The sequence below is a fragment of the Diadema setosum genome, chromosome 4, assembly GCF_964275005.1.
Source record: "Diadema setosum chromosome 4, eeDiaSeto1, whole genome shotgun sequence".
Lineage (NCBI taxonomy): Eukaryota > Metazoa > Echinodermata > Echinoidea > Diadematoida > Diadematidae > Diadema > Diadema setosum.
Window position 1 is genome coordinate 11285379 of NC_092688.1, and position 25028 is coordinate 11310406.

Consider the following 25028-nt stretch of genomic DNA (forward strand, 5'->3'; position numbering starts at 1 on the left):
TCTTTATTGTACCGTTTTCATTTTCTTGTACATCAAAAACCTCCTATTTATTTTTCTCTTCCTCCCTATCCTCTCAATGCACTACTCAATGCTCTACTTACGTTATGACAGCCCAAAGAGACTTTTTTCCCCCAAACAGAAATGCTTTCCGGTCACAGACTAATGTTCGCGCCGCGAGCGCATGCGTGACTCAAGCTCAATAAACTTACATGTATGATAATACTATGATATATAATTATTTTCCTCATAAACAAGCTTATGCTAACCAGAGTTATTTTCCGCGGGGAAAGTGGTAATCTGCGACTCCTCCGTCGCTATTTTGAACGCAAAGTAGGATACTAATCGATATACTTACAAAGAAACCCGACGTCACCTAATCGATCTTGTGTTATTGGGCCCCGTTACATGCATTCTTTTGCGGTGCCAAGGTACAGCGCAGACGATCGGATCAGAACGGGAGCCTTGCCCTTCTTAATTCGTTCGGACTTTCGCCGTCTTTGATCATTCCCGGTGTGTTTAGTTTCTACTTCTCACCTTTCCCTGTATAAAGGATCATTCTATTCTTCATCGTTAGCTTTGCTAAAGCATACGGGTATGATATTTGGTGAGTAAGTAACTTTATTTCTGTTTTGAGACGTTACTGACAGTAAAGTCGAGGTGTAAAGTAAAATGGCGCTGTGTAGTGAGATCTCCTGCAGAGTCAAACTTCTTTGTCATCTCGTGCCTGTCTGGAAATCGATATCTGTGGCAACCTGGGATGGCTGAGGGAGATGATTCGGATTTGCCATGTGAAGAGGTGCAAAAATCATTTCCAGATTATCATTCATGCAAACCAGTTTCCATTTGGTGTTTTTCTTACTAGAAGTGAACAAATAACGTACTTGAGTGTTTTTGAAGCACATGCAATTAATGTAATATATTCCTCTGTGCAAAACTAAAAGGAAACGCGTCAGTTAGCAAAGTAATCATTACATTGAAGATCCGATTGACTTTTCCACGAAGAACTTTGTTCGACTGATGTATTAAAACATATCGGTTTCCTGCTAATTACATCCACTCTCGACAAGCGTGGCAGAGTATACCATGTTACTTTCTATCACTTGCGCTGAATAGTATTTTATCTTCCAGTTCAGTGAACTCAGCCTTACCACGCGTGGTTGGGAAATGTAATGTCGCTAATAAATGTTCGGCCTCGGTTTAAACGTTGCCGGGTTGATAAAACCACATACACATTACGGTACGAACATTTTCGGCCTTGGCCTAAATCTTGTGTTGCTTCAAGTATTAGCGTAATTGGGTATTTGGCAGCGTTATTAGTATGCATTTGTAATTGGGTCTATAGAATGCTAAATATAAAGGGTGTTCTACGAATGCATCAGCGCTTGATTGGTCTGCTACCCCATAAGTAATCGGATGCTGTAATATTCTTTTTGCATTATGGCAATAGTTTACATTAGAACTACGTACCTGAGCACACACCCGCAAATTGACAATGTGATAATTTATCCATTTAAAAAAGATATATTTATTATGCTTTCTTAAATGGTCAGTGGAAAGAAATTGCTCTATTCAATATTGCAAGATTTTTTGATATTCTGTCGTAGTACATTTTACCACCTGTTGCATTTAATGTTTTGCAGCAATTCTCTGTACGTAGAAGACATAGGCTTGCTTATGAAATAGTATGAAGAGGAAGCAAAAGAAGAGAAAACGAGAAGAAGGAAGAAGGAGAAAAGAACCATAGAGGGTTGGAAAAAGGACTGTTTAGTGGTGCTTTATGAGGATGAGGATAATTTCAATGATCATGATTATTAGGATGATCTGGAAAGAGGTCTCGGTACTGATAAATACGGGATAATATAATAATAGAAAATTAAAAAGTAAACGTGACTTCGCCCTTAGATTATAGTAATTGAGTTTATTCGTTCGTTTGTCTAGTTTACCCGAACTTATTAATAATGGAAAGATAACAATCCTTCATATTAATTGATTGCAAATCGTCGTGGCAACGCTGTGTAAATATCGGCAATCATTATTAACTTCTTCCAGTAAGGTCAATTCATACGTTGGCATAGCTTAATACTGAACATAATAGGAAGCGCCATCCATGTTCAGAGTCCGTGAAATCGCCCTACAGCTTTAAAAATTGAAATGCGTCCCCTCATATTCGGTCATTGATAATTCACCTGCCAAATGAAACCGATGGTGCACTTAATTGCCACAGAACGGGGTTACAAACCGTCCCACTTTTACATTTACATCTATACAACGTGACTCCCTACACACACGCACCTGCATACCCACACAGTCATATAGACCTATGTGCCATGTGCCCTCTATAAAAGTGTTTGTTTGTTTGTTTGTTTGTTTGTTTGTTTGTTTGTTTGTTTTCTGCCGCCGCGACATAATGCTTTCTTATTTTCATGATTTAATCATTAAATTAACCGAGGATGACATGAACAGAAACAGAATTAAAAGTTGCCGTTGTGAATTTGAAAAGTTTCGTCTAAATGTTTCATGTGCAGCCTTCCCCTGATCAAAATTTACATCCATTTGTGACGTCACAGTAGTACAACGATGTAAAAAGAATGTCATGAAATTAGTATTTTCTTCAAAATACAATCCATAATCCTATTATCTGTGTGTGTGTGTTTTTAATCCTGTTAAGGTCTTGATCATGCTCTTTTTATCTTCTAAGTAAGTAATTTGTGAAAGAGAGAGAGAGACTTAACCAGAACTGTAGGTCTACGAGATGATAGGTATTCAATAGCGTGACAGTTATTAATAACGTGACATGTACATAGTTGAAGATTACACTTAATTGTCAATAGGACAGGAGTATGATGAATGGCTTCTCTCAAGGTAAATTCCGCAAGCGCACGCGCAGTAGATCCTCACCGCAGCAGGTACTCAACGTACCACAATGACCGTGTAAACATGAATAGAGCATGAAAGCCTTTTCAAGGTTGTCACAGACCTTGAATGTGGCATTGTTCAGAACACCTGCGAATCAATTGTTGGAAGTAATGAGTTGTGACAAAACAGGTGTTTCGACATTTGACGAGCAAGATATGCCACAACATCCGCATCACACCCCCCCCCCCCCTCCTCAAAATAAAAGTGATTGATTGCAATCATCCAGTATTTATCGATGATTTATGCTCGTAGCTCGTTTTAGAAATTAAAAAAACAAAATATTTCTCCTAATGTAGTTTAATGTTCTGTCTCTGGTATGTGAAGCGTGTAATCGTAAAGTCATCCAACCAAGGTGCAATTATGTTGATAAAGTATATGTGTTATTAGTCGGTACTGAACACATGCAGGGGAAATGAAAATATGTCCTTATGTTAAAGAAGCGTGAAGCGAGAGGCTGTAATCTCATTTATCATGGATGATCACGCCATGGAAAAATCCATCTGAAACTGATGGCAACTCAACTCACACAGTCATAGCGCATACATTTCTTTACACCTATACGCACAGCACCCGCACACCGTGGAAGGTGTAGGTCTCTTACATTACACAGAAACAAAAACAGTTGAAAATACAGAGCACAGAATAAACGGCAGTTAAGTCCATATGATAATTTGACAACTCTGCCCAATAGGGTGCCTTACTAACACGGCTTTAATACTAGGGTGCGCCCTTTCATTTAATCACCACGGAGGGTTTTCTTTGAAGGGTAGAGGCATATGCTCTCGCGCGTGACTCAACCCGATTATCTGCTCTTGTTTTCTGCTGATACCACCAATCCCTAATTGACTTGGGGTTTCCGGCCATTCAGTCGCCATGGAAACATTTATACAAATGGATGACCACTTTGCTGTGATCGTGAGGATGAATTTAATCAATTTCCTAAAGTAAGCTCAGCTCCCCGTGTATTGAAAGATATATTTGCACTGACGCAGAAAAGGGAACGTATTCTTAATACATCTCTGGAGGAGAACAAAGATATAGAGGAACTCCATGCATTATTGGTGAGAATGATGAAGATGAAAGCCGGCGGATAGGATGGTACTCATCTTGCGGTATCTGCTATACCAATATTATTTCAATCCCGCTGTGGCACGAACGTTTGCAAAACGTGCAATGAGCTGATGTTGTTCACTGCAATTTGCAAACAAATAATGCACGCATGATATCATCCAATCAGTGAGAATCATGAAAAATTATAGCGATAGAATATTCGTACCAACCGCAGCCACAACCACAACCATCTTAACCGTCGTCATCATCATCAATCATTGAAAAAAAAAAAACCACAGAAAAAAAAAATCCACCACTTGACAGAGTTGGCACTGGTTATGACTACTATTAACGATAATTCTGTTATGATAATATAGCTAAACAAGCTAGAGTCTTTTAAGACTAATATCTAACATTGCCTTACCCAGCCAAAAACAAACAACTTATAACCCTCCCCTCCCCCCCCCCCCCCCTCTACGGGAGGAGAGAGACAAGTTTAAGCTCAAACAGAGAAGACAACGAATTTGACACTTGAATCCCTTTCGAACCACTTGCACAATTTTAAAACTCTTTAAACAGACAGACCCCGGTCCAAAGATAGACGAGAAACATAATGTGCTACTTCCGATGCCAAACGAGTTTAAAGCACCAGACAGTAAATCAGCACTTCAACCACTAATGATAAATAAAATTGTCTGGCATTAGTCAGATTTCCAACTAACCCAAGTCGAGCCACATTCCATAGATCAAACAACAGTCTCATGTCGAACTATTCAACCAGTAAGAGAAATGACTTTCATTTCCAACCTTTTAAATAAGAACATAATCAGCTATGCATCATGGAACTGAACTGAGAATCAATAGCATGACTCAAAAGGAGAAGAGGAAAACAACATAATACAACGGTCGATTAGTTGATTGGTTGATTGTGTTGGGTAAAAAGCTTTTCCCGCAGTGATCGACAGGGCAGGTAAGTTATGAATAATTGGAAACACCTGTTGAGTCGCGTCCTTCACTAAATACTGCACTGCTGCATCATATAGCGGATCTTTCATCCTGGAATAGCACTCGGATGAACCCTTCCGCATCGTTGGGAGCGTGCAATTATATTAAAACGGGATGAGCGCCATGGCAACCACATTTGCTTTAATCCCCTATCAATACCATCTTCATTTCACTTGCAGGTGGGACAACGTGATGATATTCCATTAGCTGCTTGCAAAGCGAAGCGTCGTGTCGGAAACTAGAGGGGAAACAAAGGCTCTCTCATTCGGCACCCCACGAACTCGGGAGGCTACACGCATCCAGACATAACCTTGTCATACTTGTGCAGCAGACAGTCTGCGTGGGTGAGAATACCGCCATTTTCGACAACGGAACGTCTCTTTTCAGGAAAATTAACGTCTTTGATACACGAATGATTCTGAAAGAGATTTTGCCTCGATCAGGTGCGCAACAAAGGGATGTGACGAAGTCATCTTCATTGATTCTCAGGCATTTCATGTGTCGGATCTGTTATCTAAAACTGGATGGGATTCGACATTGTGATAGAAACTTGTGAATGAGACGCTGTGATTAATGCGAAAAAAACAAACAAACAAGAAAAGCCACATTTTATCACTGCAGTCATAGATGTAATAGCGAAGGGGCGATCGCAGAAGTAATTTTCCTCTGTAATATCTTTCCGTTTCGTGACTCGAGCGTAAAACATCAAGATGCCAGAGCCCGACGAGGAATACTACGACGACGAGGAGGAGGATGAGGAGTATGAGGAAGGGGAGGAGGACGAAGACGAAGACGAGGACGAAGATGAAGACGAGGGGAGCTCCCGGAAGGGGTCGGGCAAGTCGTCGGGGAGCGGCAGCAGCAGGGGCAAGAAGAAGAAGGGTGTGATTATGATGGGCGACATGGAAGTGATGCCCATTGAGGAGGTCAACAAGAAGTACGTGTGCACGGTGTGCCAACAGATCCTTCGCTACCCCGTGCAGTTTGAGGAGTGCGGTCACAGATGCTGCTCGTCCTGTCTCCCGGAGCTACTCAGGTATGTGATGCATGAAGTGGGTCGGCCACGCCCTTCCCGCAGTTTAAATAAGATCTACATTTCTTGTGGTACATTACTGCATGATATGCCGACAAGAAATCGATTCGACGAGCCAGTCAAGTTACCGTAAATGATTAAGTTCGAATATCGCATGAATGGATTGGTGTTAGAGATTTGCTTAACTCGATAGGCATCACAGTGTGTTACTTGAAATCACTGAAAAGGGCTCGGATAGAACTAGCAAATTGCAAGAGGTATGAATTTTTGTTTGTTTCTTTGTTTGTATGTATGTTTGTTTGTTTGTTTGTTTTTGTGTATATGTGTGTGTTTGTAAACTGCTTATCAATACTGGAGTTTGATCGCTCTACGTGCGTTGTCCAAAGAATATCCCACTGTACTGCGTTAATAAAATAATTTATATTTGGAAAATACAAATGATGATGGTCCTCTAGCTCTCGACAAAACCTGAAAAAAAAAAAGAAAACACGTCATAATATCCTACAACTTACAGGTCTACCAGCTATTCAGATTTACCAACGCATCGACATTATTCCGAGCACAACGTGTCGATTACTTATAATCGAATCTAATTTGGATTTTTCAAAATGACGAGAATAAGATCAGAACGGTTGACTGGCTAATGAGATGGCTGCTGAAAGTTAATATCGATTCTTATTTCCGAGTCACAGATTTTACCCCCACTGAGATATCATTATATATTATCATTTTATATCTAATGTATATCTATCGAAACACATAGTGCATCATAATATTTCTGAAAAAAAAAGCACTTTCAAAAAGACAAGTAATGAACTGTCGTGACTGTATCACCAGTTATCATTACATGTAATTACTGTGTTATCACCATGTACATTGTTTGTTTTCTGCACATTGTTCTCAAGGTAAAAGAACTTGTCTGGTTTCTGTTGTAATGTTCATAAATGAGAAGTATGAAAATAAAATGAATTGAAAATTGAATAATAATACGTATCAAGAAAACAGATATCTGAACAGATACCATTTTCTATTCCGGAACACTTTCAGCTTTGGATTACTTCTTGCGATAGATTTTTGTTGCTATAATATCTCCTAATGGTATCTTTATATAGATAAAAACGAGGTATTATTATTCTTATTTTACAGTCATAAATTTCCTGTGTTAAAAGCATAGTAAAACAATCTAGTGCCGAATTGCTGATACATGTAGGCCTACCAGTAAATCAAATGATTTATTTTAATATTATATCTAAACTCTCATTAATATTAATCCATTCCATTCTCTTACTTCAGTCCATAATTCATTAACATATTGGCACTCACTCAACAGATGTATGAAATTTTCAACTGACAAGTTACAAAACGAACATTATTTTCTTTCAATCAACCCAATTCTATTCAGCGTCTTATAAAATTCCATTCAATATTTTGAACTGAAGTCAGACCTGGCTTCAGAACTTCAGAACTGAATATAACAAGATCTAACCTGACCTGCTTCTTTACAGCTTAAAATAGTTAAGAAAATTGACATCCGAGTCTTTATGGATGAGTGATGATAAATGAATGAATGAATGAATGAATGAATGAATGAATGAATGATTGAATGAATGAATGAATGAATGAATGAATGAATGATTGAATGAATGAATGAATGAATGAATCTGAGGTAAAAATCAACACAATAATATTTCTGACCATTTATCTGTAGTTGATATAACAATCGTCTAATCCATGATATCTTCTGTACTGTAACCTGTGCATAAATATCTACCATTTTCTCTCCTCCTTGTGTATATGTCTTAGACATTTTATTCTATATATTTTGTCAGGCTTCCTATCCCCTATAAAACTATGAAACATATCATTTATCCCATTCAAAACATTACTTTTAGGAATTGGCAAAGACAAAACAAATGATTCAATTTTTATAGCAGCAATCAGTTAATTACTACAACTCTACTAAACACCGTTAGAGAGCTTTTACGCCAAGAGTTCATTTGTTTCCTAATCATTTCTATGTTTCAGGATAATTATACTGAACAGTATTTCTATTTTTCAGGATAATCATACTGAACAGTTTCTTCTATACAATCAATAAAAAAAAACCCAAATAATCATAACCTTCCTAAATCATGTTGTATGATGTGTGGGTACGTGTACAAGTTAGTGATGATGTTGAGCACTCTTGCAGATTCGTGACATCACAACGATAACTCGCCAATTCTATCCTGCTTGCCTGATTCACCTGATTCTGATGACTTAGTCTTTAAGCCATGCTTATACATCTGTAAAGCATGCCTTCCATCTACATTTTTTAACACACATCAAGTTCATTATTTTATACATTGTATATAGCTTTTGTTAAGAGTTGATTAATCATTGTCACTTAAGTACTTCATTACATTACTTTTCCTGCTGTTAACTAATTTTGTTATAATTGTTGTAATATATCAATACACGCAACAACAACAACAACAAAAACTGCAGAAATAAGTAAAGAAGCCAACCAACCCAAGTCTTCAACAATTTCTAAGAAACTGACCAGAATCACTTTGATTTAATAAAACTGAACATTTCCAATTCTGAATTGAAATACGCTTGAAGACGCAGTTAAATGGTCGTCAAAGCCATCACAAAATTATCATTGACAAATTTAACCTAAGTGTGTTTGCCAAAATGCATTCTGTATTGTTTGATTTCATTTGTAGATATTCTTATCTAATTCCGGTTACATTTAGTAAAACGTTTTATTCGGGAATTATACACAAATAAACAGCTACCATGTGGTATGGTTGGATCCCGTTTCTCTTGCAGGGTTTCGCCGCGGTGTCCGCTCGATCAAGCAGCCGTGTCACGAGATAAGGTAAATTGTCCCTTACTCGTATGTTTATTTTCATCTTAATTCAAATGCTGTATGTTGTATGATGCGTGTGTTCGTAATCATAATCTTATAGTTACATCTTAGGTTTTTATATTCAAGAGAAAACGGTCAACGCATTTTTGTCGACAAGCTATTGTTATTACCGAATTTTCTTCAAAATTTTCTTGTTGGTTCAAATGATTGACCGTTTTTCTCTTGACTATCATCGTGTAATTGCCAATGCGTGAATTCATCTACAACATACTTAGTGCATTATAGTTTTCTGTGTGCACGGTTATACCTAAATAAACAAAATAAATTAATGGAGATTATCTGTGATTTCGTTACGACAAATGGAAGTGATATATTTCTGAAACCATTCTTCCATGAAATATATTAATGAGAGAGAGAAAAACAAACAAAAATGTCACCAAGCATCAGCCGCTTAAAATTTCATCAGCAGGACGGACAGTACTTATTATATGAACTTGCATTTGCATACCGTGGATCTGTATAGACGAGAGAAAAGGACAAGCACGAGCATAAAAAAACAAAAAAAAAAACAGTTCTCGTGGAAAATAAGGCAGCCCAAAAAGGTTGATAAATGTGATGTCGTATTTTTAGAAACCTGAGCTTTTAATTCTTTAATCATTGCAAAGGAACTCACATCATTCAAAAAAAGTAATGTCATAATCTTGCCTATTATATTTAGAACGCAGAACGCCTGCCGCGGCTCTTTAACTAATCTGTTGTGGCAATATAGAAAAACGTGCAGGCAGCATATTAAACACAATGCCATTGTGCATCTATCGTTCGCATTGCATCTCTCAATGTCACACGATGTCAGTGGCAAAGCTTGTCCGATACATTATTATCTTGTCAGGCCGGATTAGGGCATCGAATGCAGTAATGATTGCAGTTCCGTCACCTAAATTGTTTGCGAATGCGCCCACGCAATACCGACTAACATTTCTATTAAACGACCAATGATGTTATATTATAGTATAACATTCGTGCCTGTCGCAGGTACGCAGAAATGCGCTTTGGTCTTGATACTGTATCGCTCGTATCTTCTGAGTCACCCTGTTAAAACGTTGAGGACGATGTTGATTCTTGTCAGCTCGATGGGGAAAATTTGTCTGCGACAGTCTTTCCCAAACGCTTGCAGAGACAAATAAAAAAGTCAGAAAGAAATGTTTATTTCGTCATCATGGTAGCCGACGTCACAGAACACAGCATACCCAGCAAACATGGTCATGCAGTGTGTCATATACCTTGGAGCGAATTAGAGTCCAATGGTTGTCGCTTCGGCAGACTTGATCCCAATACACATGACATTAACTGTGACGCCAAATCAATACAACTGGACTTGAATTATGTCTATGTGTCGTCTGTTGCCTACGTTAATTATTGCAACCGACTGAGGTTCCTTCCCCATTAGCACATGATTCGCCCTCTATTTCGTTATCTATCAAAGAATTATTAAAGATAGCAAAGAATTAATCCCTGAAGAGTTTGAATGCTTAAAAAAAGAAAAAAATATATATATACATATATATATAATATTATATATATATATATATATATATATATATATATATATATAGTCATGAATTGTAAAATCGTAAAAAGGGCGAACGCGTGGCCCTAGATCAAAGACGTGTTATGTCAAACATGTCAAAAGGCGCTTTGGTAGCAGGCTAAGTCACCCAAGGCGTAATTATTTTAGACTTATAATCTTTTACAAAATGATAAATGATATGGTGGACACCGGACAACAAAGAATTACACGAGAGAACAGATTTGGTAGAAATGATCATAATAAGAAAGTATATATCCCGTTTGCAAAAACTTATTATTTCAAATGTTCTTTTTATCTCAAGACTGCCCAGGCATGGAATTCATTGCCAAGTAACATTGTAACCAGTACATCTCTTCTCGTTTTAGATATTCATTAAGACACTGTTTATGTATATGTGAATTTATTTTACAATGTTCTATGTAACATATTTCATTTGGTGAACGTTCTAACCTTATTCTGGCTGATGTAATACATTATGATATAGACTTTTTTGATATATTCATCCACTTTTTTTAATATCCCGCTTGTATACTCTGCAATATTGTTTGTTGTTAGATGATTATTCCTCTTTTGCAATATCACTTATCAACATATTTATATTGATTATCCATTCTTTGTGCAATATTGCTGTTCTGAAGGCCAGAGCTTGATTTTATTTTCATTTTACTGTATTATATTTATACTTAAAGTGTATTTAGATTTTTGTATTTCAATGTTCCGATTATAATTTTTAATTTGTTTAAATTGATGGTGTGTAATCGTACTTCAGGGGTGCAGACAAGCATGGGTATTCGTACCTTTTCTGCACCCCTAGACATGTTGTTTTAATTTGGCTGAATAAATACAATACCCAGGAACTATGCGTGTCTTTCCTTCTTTTTCTCTCCCTTCTTCTCCCCATCTCCGTCTCTCTCTATCCCTCGTCCTTTCGGGGTCATCCCACTAGACCGACACCCACGAGTCACACAGCCCACGAGTTCGACATTGAAAACAGGTCCATGAGTTATACAGCTCACGAGTCATACAGCCCATGAGTTCGACACTAGGCAAATACTTGTAAAGCCCATGAGTTCGACACTAGGTAAAAACAGCCCACGAGTTCGACAGATACAACACGGCGCGTAATGTGTCGGTCTCGTGGGCCTTGTTGGCTTAGTGTCGAACTCATGGGCTGTATGACTCGTGAGCTGTATGACTCGTGGGCTGTATGACTTATGGGCTGTATGACTCGTGGGTGTCGGTCTCGTGACGTGTACCCGTTGTTTCTATAGCATGCATTCTCTCTTCCTTTTTCTTCCCCCTCTCTTCCATCAATGTTTCTTTCTACACCTTCATCCAATCCTCCTTAATTTGTTGCTAGTCTATATTTCTCCTTTCCCTGCGGTGGCAGGCACGTCTTTAAGAAGTAGCAGCCAGAGCTACAATACTCGAAACTCGAACACACATTCATTCGATTGACCGCTGCACATCACTGTGGCCATTCCAAGGCTTTACATCTTGTATTGTGAAAGCATTACTAGCGTTAATCGCTCGAGAAACAAAGGAGCCCGTAACATCTCCTCTTCGGACAGAGGTCCGTATTATTAGCACCTGGGCATATCCGCCGTCAAGATGTGTGATCGCTATTCCTATGACGACCGATCGATATGTGTGTATAAACCCATGGTGTGGTGTGGCAGGGACAAAATTGGAATTAAGCTGGATCGATCAGCCACTTAAAAGAATTGCGCATCGCGAGGTCCCCGGAGTCCAAAGCACCTTGCAGGCTGTTGTTCGTAACATTAGGTGGAAGTACATTAAAGTCTGAGGACCCAGCTACTTCAACCCACTGCCTACGGCAAGCTGGAGGATTGTATACAAAGTCTGTGGGGATTTTAGTGATGTCAAAGGGGAAGGGTTAAAAAGGAATGCAGTCTAAGACATGGACGAAGAAGAGCAACTTAGCAACACAAAACGCCTAGTCCACAAAATTGAAGCATTCATACTCTACACAGTCTTTGCCAATACGCTCTTACATCACGAACGAATTGGTTAACTTTTAAAATCAAAATTACGGTGAAAGGGTTTGAAGGCATAAGTACGTAGAACCTATGCGAGATTATGTATATGTTTACATAATTATGCACTATGCAAACACAAACATTCATATAAATATTTTTACACAAGACACGAATGAAAATAAAAGTATGACTTGGACTTTGATGCTATTAAAAAAAATCAATTTTCATGATTTCAAATTTTAACGAAACAACACGCTCCGCAAGATATGATTGAAAACCTGTAGTCGCTAAATCAACATTGTGCACACTTATGAATCACAAAATAGATCGTGAACATGGTGAAGTATTCAAATCAAGATGATATTTTCATTCTTTTTGCTGAGTTAAATCTATACTAAGCTTTGCAATGCTGCATCAATATGTGCATTGTTAATATTTTCTCTTTCCGTGAATACCAATGTTTTCACTCCTCCAACTTTTTTTGTTAATTTGAAATTGAATACTGAAAAATGTTGAATTTACCATTTCTGTATAAATGGTATACTTCAACATTCCATCATTTGGCGATCTTTAAGATAACTATACCTAAAACTTTAAGTGGAGTGCCACCGCCAAGGACACCATAACTAATGTGATCATGAATGGTTGATTTAATCAACTCATTTCCTCTATATATGGCAAGAGGCAACTGAAATGTTTTCCTGATACTACTTTGATTTCCCTCGTAGCAACTAATTCCTATCTGCCTGATTGCATTTGCCAGGTATACGTCGACACGGCTTTCGGGAACGAGATCGGAGAGCTGGCGGTGAAATGTTGCAATTCCGACAAAGGATGCCCCTGGACAGGGGTTCTCAAGGAAAACAAGGTAGAGCTCCAACGTCATCACTCTCTTTCACATACGTGACATAACATTTGACACCTTGAATGTAAATACATACTAATCCATAGGATGGCGCCTTCATGGGTTTTTGATGTAGAGCCATTGCGTATGTGTGCATGCGTATGTGAGGTTTAAAAGAAGGTTCGTATGGCAATTTGACTAATGTAAAGTCCGCCGAACACTATACGACTCACGACTATACAACTGACAGACTTTGGATCTGAAATAAATAAGTGTGTTTATTCTGGAGCTATTGTGATTTATTTCGGATCCAAAGTCTGTAAGTCGTATAGTCGCGAGTCGTATAGTGTGCGGTGGGCTTTAGGGTATCAAGAACCCTTCACTTTCGTATATCTTTGCGCAATTATGGATGGTCCCAATCTTAGCCGCAGAGAGACAAGCAATCCAATGATTTTATGACAAACAATTTGACAAAAATCGAGAAAGACTCACAAAAGAAGTCAACCATGATTTTTGAGGAGAGAACATTCGATAGCGTACATAAAGTACATTCCATTCGTTTCGATTACAAGTCGAAACAAAACTTGTCTGAAGCAATGCCAAAAGCAAGCACTGTTTTGAACACGCGCCCATTCACCAAGCACTGTCATACATATTCAACCCGCACCCGGAGCCGATAAAGCCCATAGCTCACCTGCCTTGACGAGGCCCACTTTGGTTGCACAATTTTTTTTTTTTTACTGCTCTTCTCATTCGTCATCCGACCCAAATCGACAATTTAATCAAACAGTGATACGTTGTAGGCCCAGACAGTAACTATTTTCCGCAGATGAGCAGGGGTATATTTGTTATTGGGATTGGGTTTTTTTTTTTATTGCTTGTTTGTTGCTGTTGCTTTTTTTTTTCTTGTCAGACACAATGTGTATTAGTGTGTGTGTGTTTGCGTCCTCACCGTGCACCCCCTCCCCCTCCCCCCCCCCGCCATCACCACCTCCAACGGACTAGAGAAGTGTTATATTTGAATAATAGTAAATGGATTTTGTGTACAACGGAATGAAAATACACAATCAAAACACATCTCTTCATCTGAAAGGAGAAAGAAAATACCAAACGATTAAAACGTGGCTAACTAGTATAATCTCTGCATTGATATTTCTGTGTTGATGGATATATATTATATATCCCGGTGGACGGAAATGTCAGAGTTTCCGGTATGACGTGTATTCATTATTTTTGGCTTTGTACCGAGTCTTATTCCATTGTCGACAAACCGTAGCGGGATTGACAGAATCCCCGCTCGATACATGACTACTGTATTGTTCAGCTCACGCGAATTAATTTGTTTCCAATTATCGGGACGACAGTAAATTGATTTGCCTTTTACGCTATGCATCGCTGTGTCTCGGTGAAAAACTAAAGAGCAGCGCTTCAATAAACCACGCCAGTCATGACAATATGATAGTATAATCTAGCTTGTTAGGGTATTACCATAGTCATTTCTTTCCCGAGAGACACGCATTACTTATTACTGAGCTTCGGCTATAGCTGCTCCGCTCACAGAGTGATTATTGCCACACAGACTTTCTCGGCGAATGGTAAGCGTAAACCCTATTTTGACAGAGAATCGTGCATAACTGATAAATAAGAGTTTATTTAACCCATCAACTCCCAGAGTCCTCTTTTCCGTGTTTTGTATATTTGTATGTATTTTTTTTTATCATTTATTGTTAGTATTTCACAGAGCTGAAGACTGAAAAATGTCTCCTAGTTGATCCCTATTTCAGTCATATGTCTTTGTTATTTTGGTTGCAAAACTATAATCCCTGAACATTTTATCGATCCTTAAAGTGGTAAGATATTTGAGAAGATTGAAGATATATATTCTGTTTCAGGTTGACACAATAAATGTTTGTGTTTTTTCTGATGTTACTGATGATATATTTAACTAACGCCGTGTGATCTCTGCAATATTAGGGATACATTGTTAAATTCAGAAAATAAAAGTTTAATGAGTATACCAGATGAGTCAACGTAAAATCTCTGCATATGATTTTGTATGTTCAGAATAATGCGCAATAAATGTCTTTCCCCTCCTTCTATCTATCTCTCTCTTTCTGCTATCTTTTCATCTTTGCATATCTCTTCCTTCTTTTATCCCTCTGCACAATTCTTTATCTATCCATACTACTCTATCTTGCTCTCTATTTGTTCATCTTCCTTCTTCTCTATATATCTCTCTGTTTTCTCTCTTTCCTTTGTGACGTCAAGGATCACGTCGGCAAGTGCATGTACGTGGAAGTGGAGTGCACCAACCTGTGTGGCGCCCACTTCGACAAGCGTTTCCTCGAGTCCCACCTGGCAGACGACTGCACCAAGCGGATGGTGCAGTGCGAGTTCTGCCACAAGAAGATCTTCTACAAGGACGAGATCGCCCACATGAACGCCTGCCAGCTCTTTCCCGTGCCGTGCCCGAACGGGTGTAAGGAGACGGAGATACCCAGAGGAGACGTGAGTGAAGATTACTTTAAATACACGCCAGGAACGATTGCTCTTGTGTGTGTGTGTCTGTGGTTGTGTGTGTGTGTGTGTGTATGTATGTGCGTGTCTTTTTGTCTGTCTGTCTCTCTGTTTTTTCTGCCTGTCTGTGTGTATTTGTGTGCTTGTTTGTATTTGGGTGAGGTAGAGAGCATGCATCGAACTTTTACGAGGCTAAAAAGAAATATTCCCCTATCTACATGTGTGGCAAAATCCAATACCGATGTGGACCTATTTTTAAACGTACACACACACACACACACACACACACACACACACACAATTTATGTGTATTTCTATATACATCTTCAATGTACATTTTTAATACTTTGTTTCTGCTGAAGTATTCGAGAGTTTTTTAATGGACGCTTATAGAAAATTACTTTTAATTAAATCGGGCCAAAGTGATGTATCACATCATTTGGTGTTTGGTGCCAACTCTTAATGTACATTTCAGAAAGAGTAGATTAAAAAGAACTGTCATGTCTCGTCAGTCTTCAGGTGGTCCTTCAAGCAATGGATTTCTTCTGTTTTGTAGTAGATAATACTGAATTGCTATATTCGCATGGTAACTGTTAAGTTTATGTAGAAAAAAAAAGCATGTTTGCATTCACGGATGTATATGAAATAATTAAAATAAGAAACTGATCTACATGACATTGTGTAACATCAGTTCTCTTATGTTTAACATAGCCCAATACAAGACCACAGTGGGATTCTATTAAAAAAATGTATGACCTTGTGTTAATCACAGAAATACATGTACATGATGACAACTAAACAGATAAATGAATGTATACGAAGAAAATAAAAAATGAATAAATGCTATGAAAGAGCAATACAAAATGATTAACACACTATTTTCAGCTCACATTAAACATCGTGGGACAGAAAAAGACTCGTTTCCCCGCGAGAGTAAAAATGACTACAACCTACATTGTCGTGCTTGTATCCTCGTTCTCAACATTGGACCGATACCTAAGTTTGTCTATATATATCGTTTATGTAAATCAGGGCTTGGTTTATTCAGCGTCACGCCATGTATATCACATGTATACCATCACTTGTATAATCATATGCACGTGTGTGTATGTGCTTTATAGTGTTCAGTGTTCTCTCTCGTGTATGACTGCATACAGTAATCAATGTATTGAAATACACCTACAAATAGTATGAACAGCTGTTTTATCTGTACTGGTTCTGGCGTCGGTTGTCATTACGCACATACACTATTTGAAGGTTCTTTTTTCATGGTGTGAATATCATTTTTCTTTCAGGTCAAAACACATGTTGACAAAGACTGCCCAAAGACAAAGATTCCTTGCCCTTTCAGCACAATGGGTTGCACGTACAAGGTAAATGCATTTCCGTCGAGTACTGTTATGTTTAACCTTCTTGGTTTTTATTCATGAAAAAAGTTTTTGCTAAACATGATGTATGTTTTTCTTTATTTCTTTATAATCTAATGCGACAATCGATCATCAAAGCAAAAAAAAAAAAAAAGATATGAGAAAACTGATGGTTAGCTGCAATTTCGCAGTTCAGTTGATAACCTTTTACAGTGAGATATCTGAAAAGATGGAATAATCATTCTGCAAATATCGTAATAAAACTCCCTAATCATGTAGAACACATCACAGTCTTCATTGATGTTAATGCTCCACACTTCGTAACCTTTCTTTAAACCTTACATACTGCTTACCATCGTAATTGATAACGCAGACACGCGTGGCTATGTGCAAATGGATTTTGATATTCGATGAACCTTGTCCAAGTCAAGCGATTTGCTTATTGATAACGGTTTCCCCTATAGACTTAAAAATCTGTAATGAAATTCATGTATTATTTCACATGATTATATATACTTGTAATGTGAAATCTTGTTTATGTTTTTATGACTTGTAAATAATATGTTCGATATTGTTATACTTATTTTCTGTTATGTACAAGTGGAAAAATAAAACTTACTGAAACTGATACTGATGCAGGAAAAAAAAAATCGAAGTGATGATAGTGAAAATCATACACATTATTACATTGTCCACAGTGTGAGCGACAGCGGATGCAGAAACATGTTTCGGACGAGCCTACTGACCATTTGAGCCTTGTGGGTCAGGTGATGGTTAAACAAACGGAAACGTTGACTTCCCACAAGGAGACGCTAAATGAACATAAAGTGAGTACTCATGCATTTGTATGTAGTATGTACATGTATGTATGCATGTATGTATGTATGTTTGTTTGTCTTGGCGTATGTGTTAGTTTGTGTTTATTTGTGTTTATATTTCATACGCAATATTCCTAGCACTCTTCTTTGGTTATAAAAGGAAAGATTTTGATTTTTCTTGTGGAACCATATTTTGATTCTCTGGTGTAAAATCACATTTTCATAAGTGTTCTTTTTTTTACGTAAAAAATCCCTATGCCCTGGAATAGGTCTTATCAGAATGTATGATTCTTACAAGAAAATGTCTTTAGTCTTAGCAACGAAGATGATGTTAAATGATCAAGAGTTATTCTTACTAAACGCAATAAAGTGTCTTTTTATAGTTGCCTATCGTTACCCATCAGGGGCCGTGGAACCGGCCCGGCCCAATGAGGGAGAGGGATGGTTCGAGGATTCGAGGACAAAACCCAAGAAAATTCTGGGTTTTCGTTTAGTTTCTAAGTTCTATTTTCCAAAGGTACGTGTAAAATGAAGACTGCCACAACCCATGCTGCCTACTCGAGTGTTTTACTAACGAATTAGGACATCATTGCAAAATATTCATCCACACTTCTTATCCCATATATACTTGAGAATGACATTGCCTTACAATATCAATTGCTCTTCGGATATGTTGGTATTAACACGATATTTCCTCTGCTCGATATATGTTCGAGTATGCCCCCCCCCCAAAAAAAAAAAATAATAAATAGATAAATAAATAAATAAATAGATAAATAAATAGATACATGAAAATTAATATAAATCTGATTTCAATATGATCAAACTGTCTGAATGTTATTTCAGGGTTTAAAAATATAACACCTTACCTATATATTGCAGAAAATCCCATTCAATTTGGTTAAGTGGTCACAGAAAAATGTAGATCGTTGTAAAGCATGTCATGGGTTTGATTATTCCAAGTTTAGCATTGGATGCTCTTGGAACTGCATATTGATGTGTGCACACAATGGAAAGAACTTGGACGGGATTGCTGACATGCTCTAAAAAGATAATCGGATGGGGTTTTCTGTAAGATGTGGATAATAAGTTATAATTTCATACCCTGAAATTGTGTTTGAATTGATTCACTATTTGCAAAGTTATCGTTGCAGAGGGTTCCGTTGTAACGTTTGGGGATATGAGGTACTCTATGTTCATTGACCCTCAACAGGATTCCCTGGGAGTGTGTATGCAGAAAGTGCGTGACCTTGAGAAGCTTTACGGCTCACAGCTGGTGTGGAAGATCGACAAGTACGCCGAGAGGATGCAGGAGGCCAAAACGGGGAAAAAGGTCACCATCTTCAGCCCGCCCTTCCTCACCAGTCGCCATGGCTACAAACTCTCCGTTTCCCTTTGTCTAAACGGTGACGGCAAAGGTAAGGTTAAGCAACTTTTATCGTACTTGTACTCGTCTAGTACGAGCCACTCTCTGTGTCTTATTTGCATCTTCCCTCTGTCTCTCATCGGATTCAACAACTATCATAATCTTGACATGTACAGTTATTACTACAGCTATTGTACATGGGTGATTGGCGTCAAAAAAAGTAACAGAAGCAATTATTTAGTAATGTAGAGAGAGCAAACACTTGTCCCTCAAATATACTACTCACATTACATTTTGTCTACTTTACCATTATTATGAATTGGTTGCGTGGATTTTATCACTTTTTTCTATCTTCGTTGATTTCTTATACGCAGCGGAAATCTTGCAATGTCCATCTTCTCATGCTGCAGTTGTTTACCACGTCTTTTCCACATCATATCTTCGTTTCTCGTTGACATTATTTTTATGTTATATTGTCGTCATTGGTATCATTTCTCGTGCACAGCGAAAAATCACTTCATGTCTATCTTCGTGTGCATCAACCGCGGCGAGTACGACGCCCTCCTTCCCTGGCCCTTTTCACATCGCATCACCTTCACGCTCATCGACCAGTGCCAGGACCCGACGGCCCGCCGGAACATCTCCTACAACATCAAGCCAAACCCGTGCAAGGAGAACAAGCCGTTCCTCGGGCGGCCGCTCGGCGAGCGCAACGCCAGCTTCGGCACGCAGAAGTTCGTGCCGCTGAACATGATCAAGACGCTGGACTACATCCGCGACGACACCATGTTCGTCAAAGTCCAGGTTGACTACGATAACATGATCCTGCTATGAGAGCGACGTCGAAGCGATGCCGAGCATAAGACGTGCACGCTAGATCATGTGAAAGTTTAACGACACTTTGCCCATGACCACTGATAAGTCGCCACCTTCATTTGCTCACATTTTAAAGTGACATTGTCATAATTGACATCAATCAAGTGCTCTAGGTGTATTAACATACACTGACTGAGTGATGAGAATACCCTTTGAGTTTTTCGTTTTAACGACTTTCTCCTTTTGCCTTACGAAGCTAAAATGAGTTTAATTCTCACAGCTAATACGACTATCGCAAGATGATTACTGTCATAATGTTATCATCAATATCAGAAGTCGCCATTATCGTTATCAACCATCAAGTCGTGTATAACCGTTTTCACAACATTCAGTAGAGGGCACTGAACTAATGCTCATTACCATCGACATACGATACCTTTTTGTATATCTGTATTAATTGAATAGTGGTTACCATATTTAGGGTATGGCAGTGGCCCCAAATCGGTCCACACTTTCTAATAGCAAAACGAGTGAGAATATTATTTAGAGTAAAGTATTATTTCGTGAATGACGTGATCGTTTGATTTCGTATCATAGCAAAATTTTCTCTAGCTACCACACAGTGATTTTGAGCTACGTGGCTGCAGTGGTATTCTCATTTCACATCCCTTTTCAGTTGTATGCTAGTATGAACGTTTTCCTTTCTCTTAGCGGTTTCTATCACAAAGTGTTTGACAAATTTATCATGATTATATGATACTCTCAAAAGCAGATGGTTAAAGAACGGAAAAAAAGACAATGAGAGTTGGAGAGTGAAGGAGTGATAGAGCGCGAGAGAGACGGGGAGTCGATATCTATCGCGGCAGAAGATCGTTTAATTTCCATCCATTGGTACACACTTTAATGGACGGCAGTGCAATCGAATCCGCACTTGAATTTGGTAAATTGCACTCGCAAGGCAATTAACCTTCACCACAGCAGCGCACCCGTCAGTATACACTGTATATTATTGCCAAAACAAAACAGTTTGTTCCACTCCCGTTACTGCTCGACCAGTCTCGAGTTATGTTGACGATGCTGCCGCGGCTGAGGACAAATTCACAAACCATTTCCATTAGTTGACTCTCCTCCTCCTCCCCACCCCCATCCACACCATCGATCGATTCACTTATACCACAGTCGGATGAAGTAATCGATATAGGACATGGAAGCGACCAATGAGAACACACTTACGATCTACCGTAGATCGCAATGGGCAAATCCAGCTATCAGTCGCACTGTGGGAATGCGACAGGTGGTTTTGTTGATGCTATATGAATTGTCAAATTATTATTTTTGTAAAGTGTATCATAGCCACAGAGACCAATTTTAGCTATGCAAGCGAGTATTGAAATTGTCTGAAGATACATTATGTGTGTGTGTGTGTGTCTTAATGCATTGACGCCAAAGTAGAGAGAATGAATTGTGAATATAAATTTCAACGTATTTTTTTCCAAATGGGTAGAAATGAAGAGCAGTGGGTAGTTCCTCTTAAATATTTTCATCAACATTCATTTAATTTCACACATTCACATGGACAAATACTAATTTGATCTTTAACACACGTTACGTTTCTCGGCGACACATATCTTATACCTACATTACAGCAAAATGTGCTTCGCATCATGTTGTACCACGAACTTCTAAAGCCATTATGTTACGGATTTTATGTAACCTGTGAGGTCCTTAAGCAAATGAACGGCAAGAAGACTTATCTTTTGCGTCTGAGGCTCATCCGCAGCTTGAACACAAATCTATGGGTTACATCTTCACATGGCTCGCATTCTTTGTGAACGAAATGTACCTCAAGCTCGAAAAAAAAAAATCGTCAAAACTTCTGCTGTCAAAATGACAGACATAATGAATTATGTGTTCCTTATCAATATGGCTGGCAGTTGATTGCATGTGCGGCGTGTTACAAAGAGCATAACGTGAGCGACAAATTATTTTCCCCTGTAACCATAGCAACGTCGTTTTCCTCATCCCGCCATTGTGATACGGAATACGTAACGAGCTCATATCTATAAGTAATAAAGCGCGCCAGTGAGTTCGCTATAATTACAGATTGCACTGTACCGAGTTTAACTGGCTTGCTCTCGTATTTAATGTCTTCATGAGAACATCACCATCCATACTTTTTTTTAACGCTCACGTGATCTTAAACTCTAATACACGTTAATTATCGTCTCGGCTCCACCACAATAATTTACTATTAAATGAAAATGTCCTTACGTCTATTTGTACATTTGTTGCTCCATTTTTCCTTGTAATTATATCGATGTACATTCATAGTCCTTTCCACATTTTGATGTGATATACTTTAATAAAATAACAATGATAGATAGATTGCGTCCCATTTCGAGTTTATTTCAGTCATGTCTGTAATATAGGACCTTGAGAAGGCATTAGTATCTTGCATGTTATATCAGGTGGACAAGCAGGACAAGTAATGGGTAGTCGCAGAAGAGATGAGCACTCCCAGGGTCTCGGCAAGAAAAAAAAAAACGCATTTCAAATGAGTGTTTGATTGTAGAGAGTGCTTGGACTGGTGTGTGTGTGTGTGTGTGTGTGTGTGCGTGTGTGTGTGCGTGTGTGTGTGTGTGTGTGTGTGTGTGTGTGTGTGTGTGTGTGGTAAATGTTTTCAGTTGCACTGGATGGAGTGTATTAGAAACCTCACAATATATTTGTCTTTTGTGTGGTCATCGATAGCACTACTATGCTAAAGCACGCCGCGCGCCCGCCAGTCGTCAATAACGAGCTTTAGATCTGCGACGCGAGCGCTATGTAAGACGACGTTTTCAGGCCAAAAATGGTGTTTTGCACATGCGCGAGACGGCTGTTTCCATTGTCCAACCCAGGAGGTTGCGTCGTCTTACATAGCTTTCGCAGATCTAGAGATCGCTATTGTTATTGTGTACACATCTGCAGGCATAAAGCAATACTGTATAACACTGAAAATGTTTCCATTTCAAACGAAACCAGGAAGCCAATGGCTTTCTCACATTGTCAAACAATTTCTAATGATTATCAAACATACATGTAAGTTGAAATGTTGATATTCATCGGAACCACAACTCTCACTTAATTTGATTTACGCTTATCTAATGAGGGTTAGAAACAAAATTTGAATCCGTATTGGCAGTGACTGAAAAATATCACCACCAGGTCATTCATTCATTCATTCATTCATTCATTCATTCATTCATTCATTCAGTCATCCATCCATCCATTCATTCATGCATTCATTCATTCATTCATTCATTCATTCATTCATTCATTCATTCATTCATTCATGCATGCATGCATGCATGCATGCATTCATGCATTCATTCATTCATTCATTCATTCATTCATGCATTCATTCATGCATTCATTCATTCATTCATTCATTCATTCATTCATTCATGCATTCATTCATTCATTCATTCATTCATGCATTCATTCATTCATTCATTCATTCATTCATTCATTCATTCATTCATTCATTCAATCATTCATTCCTGTTTTATCTATTTTACGGTCGACACTGACCGCGGTACATTTTAAAATGCAATCAGTATTATATATCTTATGAATGTTCGTCAAACAAGCTTACTCCTTCTGAAGTAGGTATGCGATATACTATCTTGATTTAAGACGTTTGTTGAACTTCCATGAAATTAGTAGCAACTTTAAATTGCACACGATCTGAATCATCGTTGGAAAAAAATATAATATATTGGTTACAGGCGCTAGCTGCACAAAAAATCTGTTACCTATAACTTTTCAAAATCTTAGGCATTTGCTGGCGCATGAACGATATTAACACCAAACATAGCAGACGCTTTTGATTATGAAATGAGTTGCATTGCTAGTTTAATTGGATCGAAATAAGGATAAGAATACAATAGATTTAAGAAAAGATATAAAACGGGAATGAAAAATTTTCTTAAAGGGAATGGTCAAAGATGATCTGCCGGTTTCCAAGTTAATCACTTTGTTGGCATTATCATGGTTGGATGCTTAATACCCTGGCTTCGTTTTGAGTAGCTGACATTCAATTGTGTGGAGTCATTGTGATAACGAGTACTGTAGTATACACTCTTTCGAGGCATAAAAATGCAAGACCATTTTCGATGTTTCTTTGGAATTTTTTTTCTTTCTCTTTCCTTCTCTTTCTCTCCCTAATACTCACACATACACACATGCTCACGCGCACGCACGCACGCACACACACACACACACACACACACAAACAAACAAACAAACACAAATATACACATATGTACACATCATACACACGCATTAAAGAAGAAGAAAAAAAAAATAACGTATCCCGCCGCCAGCCGCTGTTATGCACAAGTTCCATTAATAAGCCTCAAAAAGATTATTTTAATAGTAGACCCCTTTAGTCACAGAGATTGGCCAACTCATTTTAGGGCAAGCAGCACTACTGTACATATGAAACATATACGACTTTCATTAAAAATTGACTCTCCCCCGTCGTCAATATTCATAGACGACAAGGACAAGAAGGAGCTAGATAGCTATCAGCTTTTTGGCATAGTAAACTGGACTTCGCGGGTGTCACGCACAATGCATTACAACACTGTGTGGCGTTGTCCTAGGATGACATTATATTGTTATCAGAGAGCTTTAAATTTTCGCGACGCCGACGTCCTGAGGAAAAAAAATGTTCTGCTTATGCTAAAAAATTGCTTATCGAAATCGATCTCGCGTCGTCTCAGTTCTCACGATCGGTTGTGGGTCATTTTAGTGTCCGCTCAAATTCACGACGCAGAGAGCTATGTGATGCTAAATCATGATAATGGGGGC

General features: G+C 38.4%; 2 protein-coding genes across 3 annotated transcripts in view; one reads left to right on the forward strand and one right to left on the reverse strand.

Moving 5' to 3' along the window:
• Positions 1-25028, reverse strand: part of LOC140227555 (large ribosomal subunit protein eL6-like) — a 211089-nt gene that overhangs the window by 56967 nt on the left and 129094 nt on the right. The window lies entirely within an intron of this gene.
• On the forward strand, positions 5682-20192 carry LOC140226866 (TNF receptor-associated factor 4-like). The gene is made up of 8 exons (XM_072307296.1): positions 5682-6007; positions 8819-8867; positions 13210-13314; positions 15559-15798; positions 17103-17180; positions 17873-18001; positions 19206-19410; positions 19864-20192. The coding sequence occupies exons 1-8, from the start codon at positions 5682-5684 to the stop codon at positions 20190-20192; spliced, it is 1461 nt and encodes a 486-aa protein (XP_072163397.1).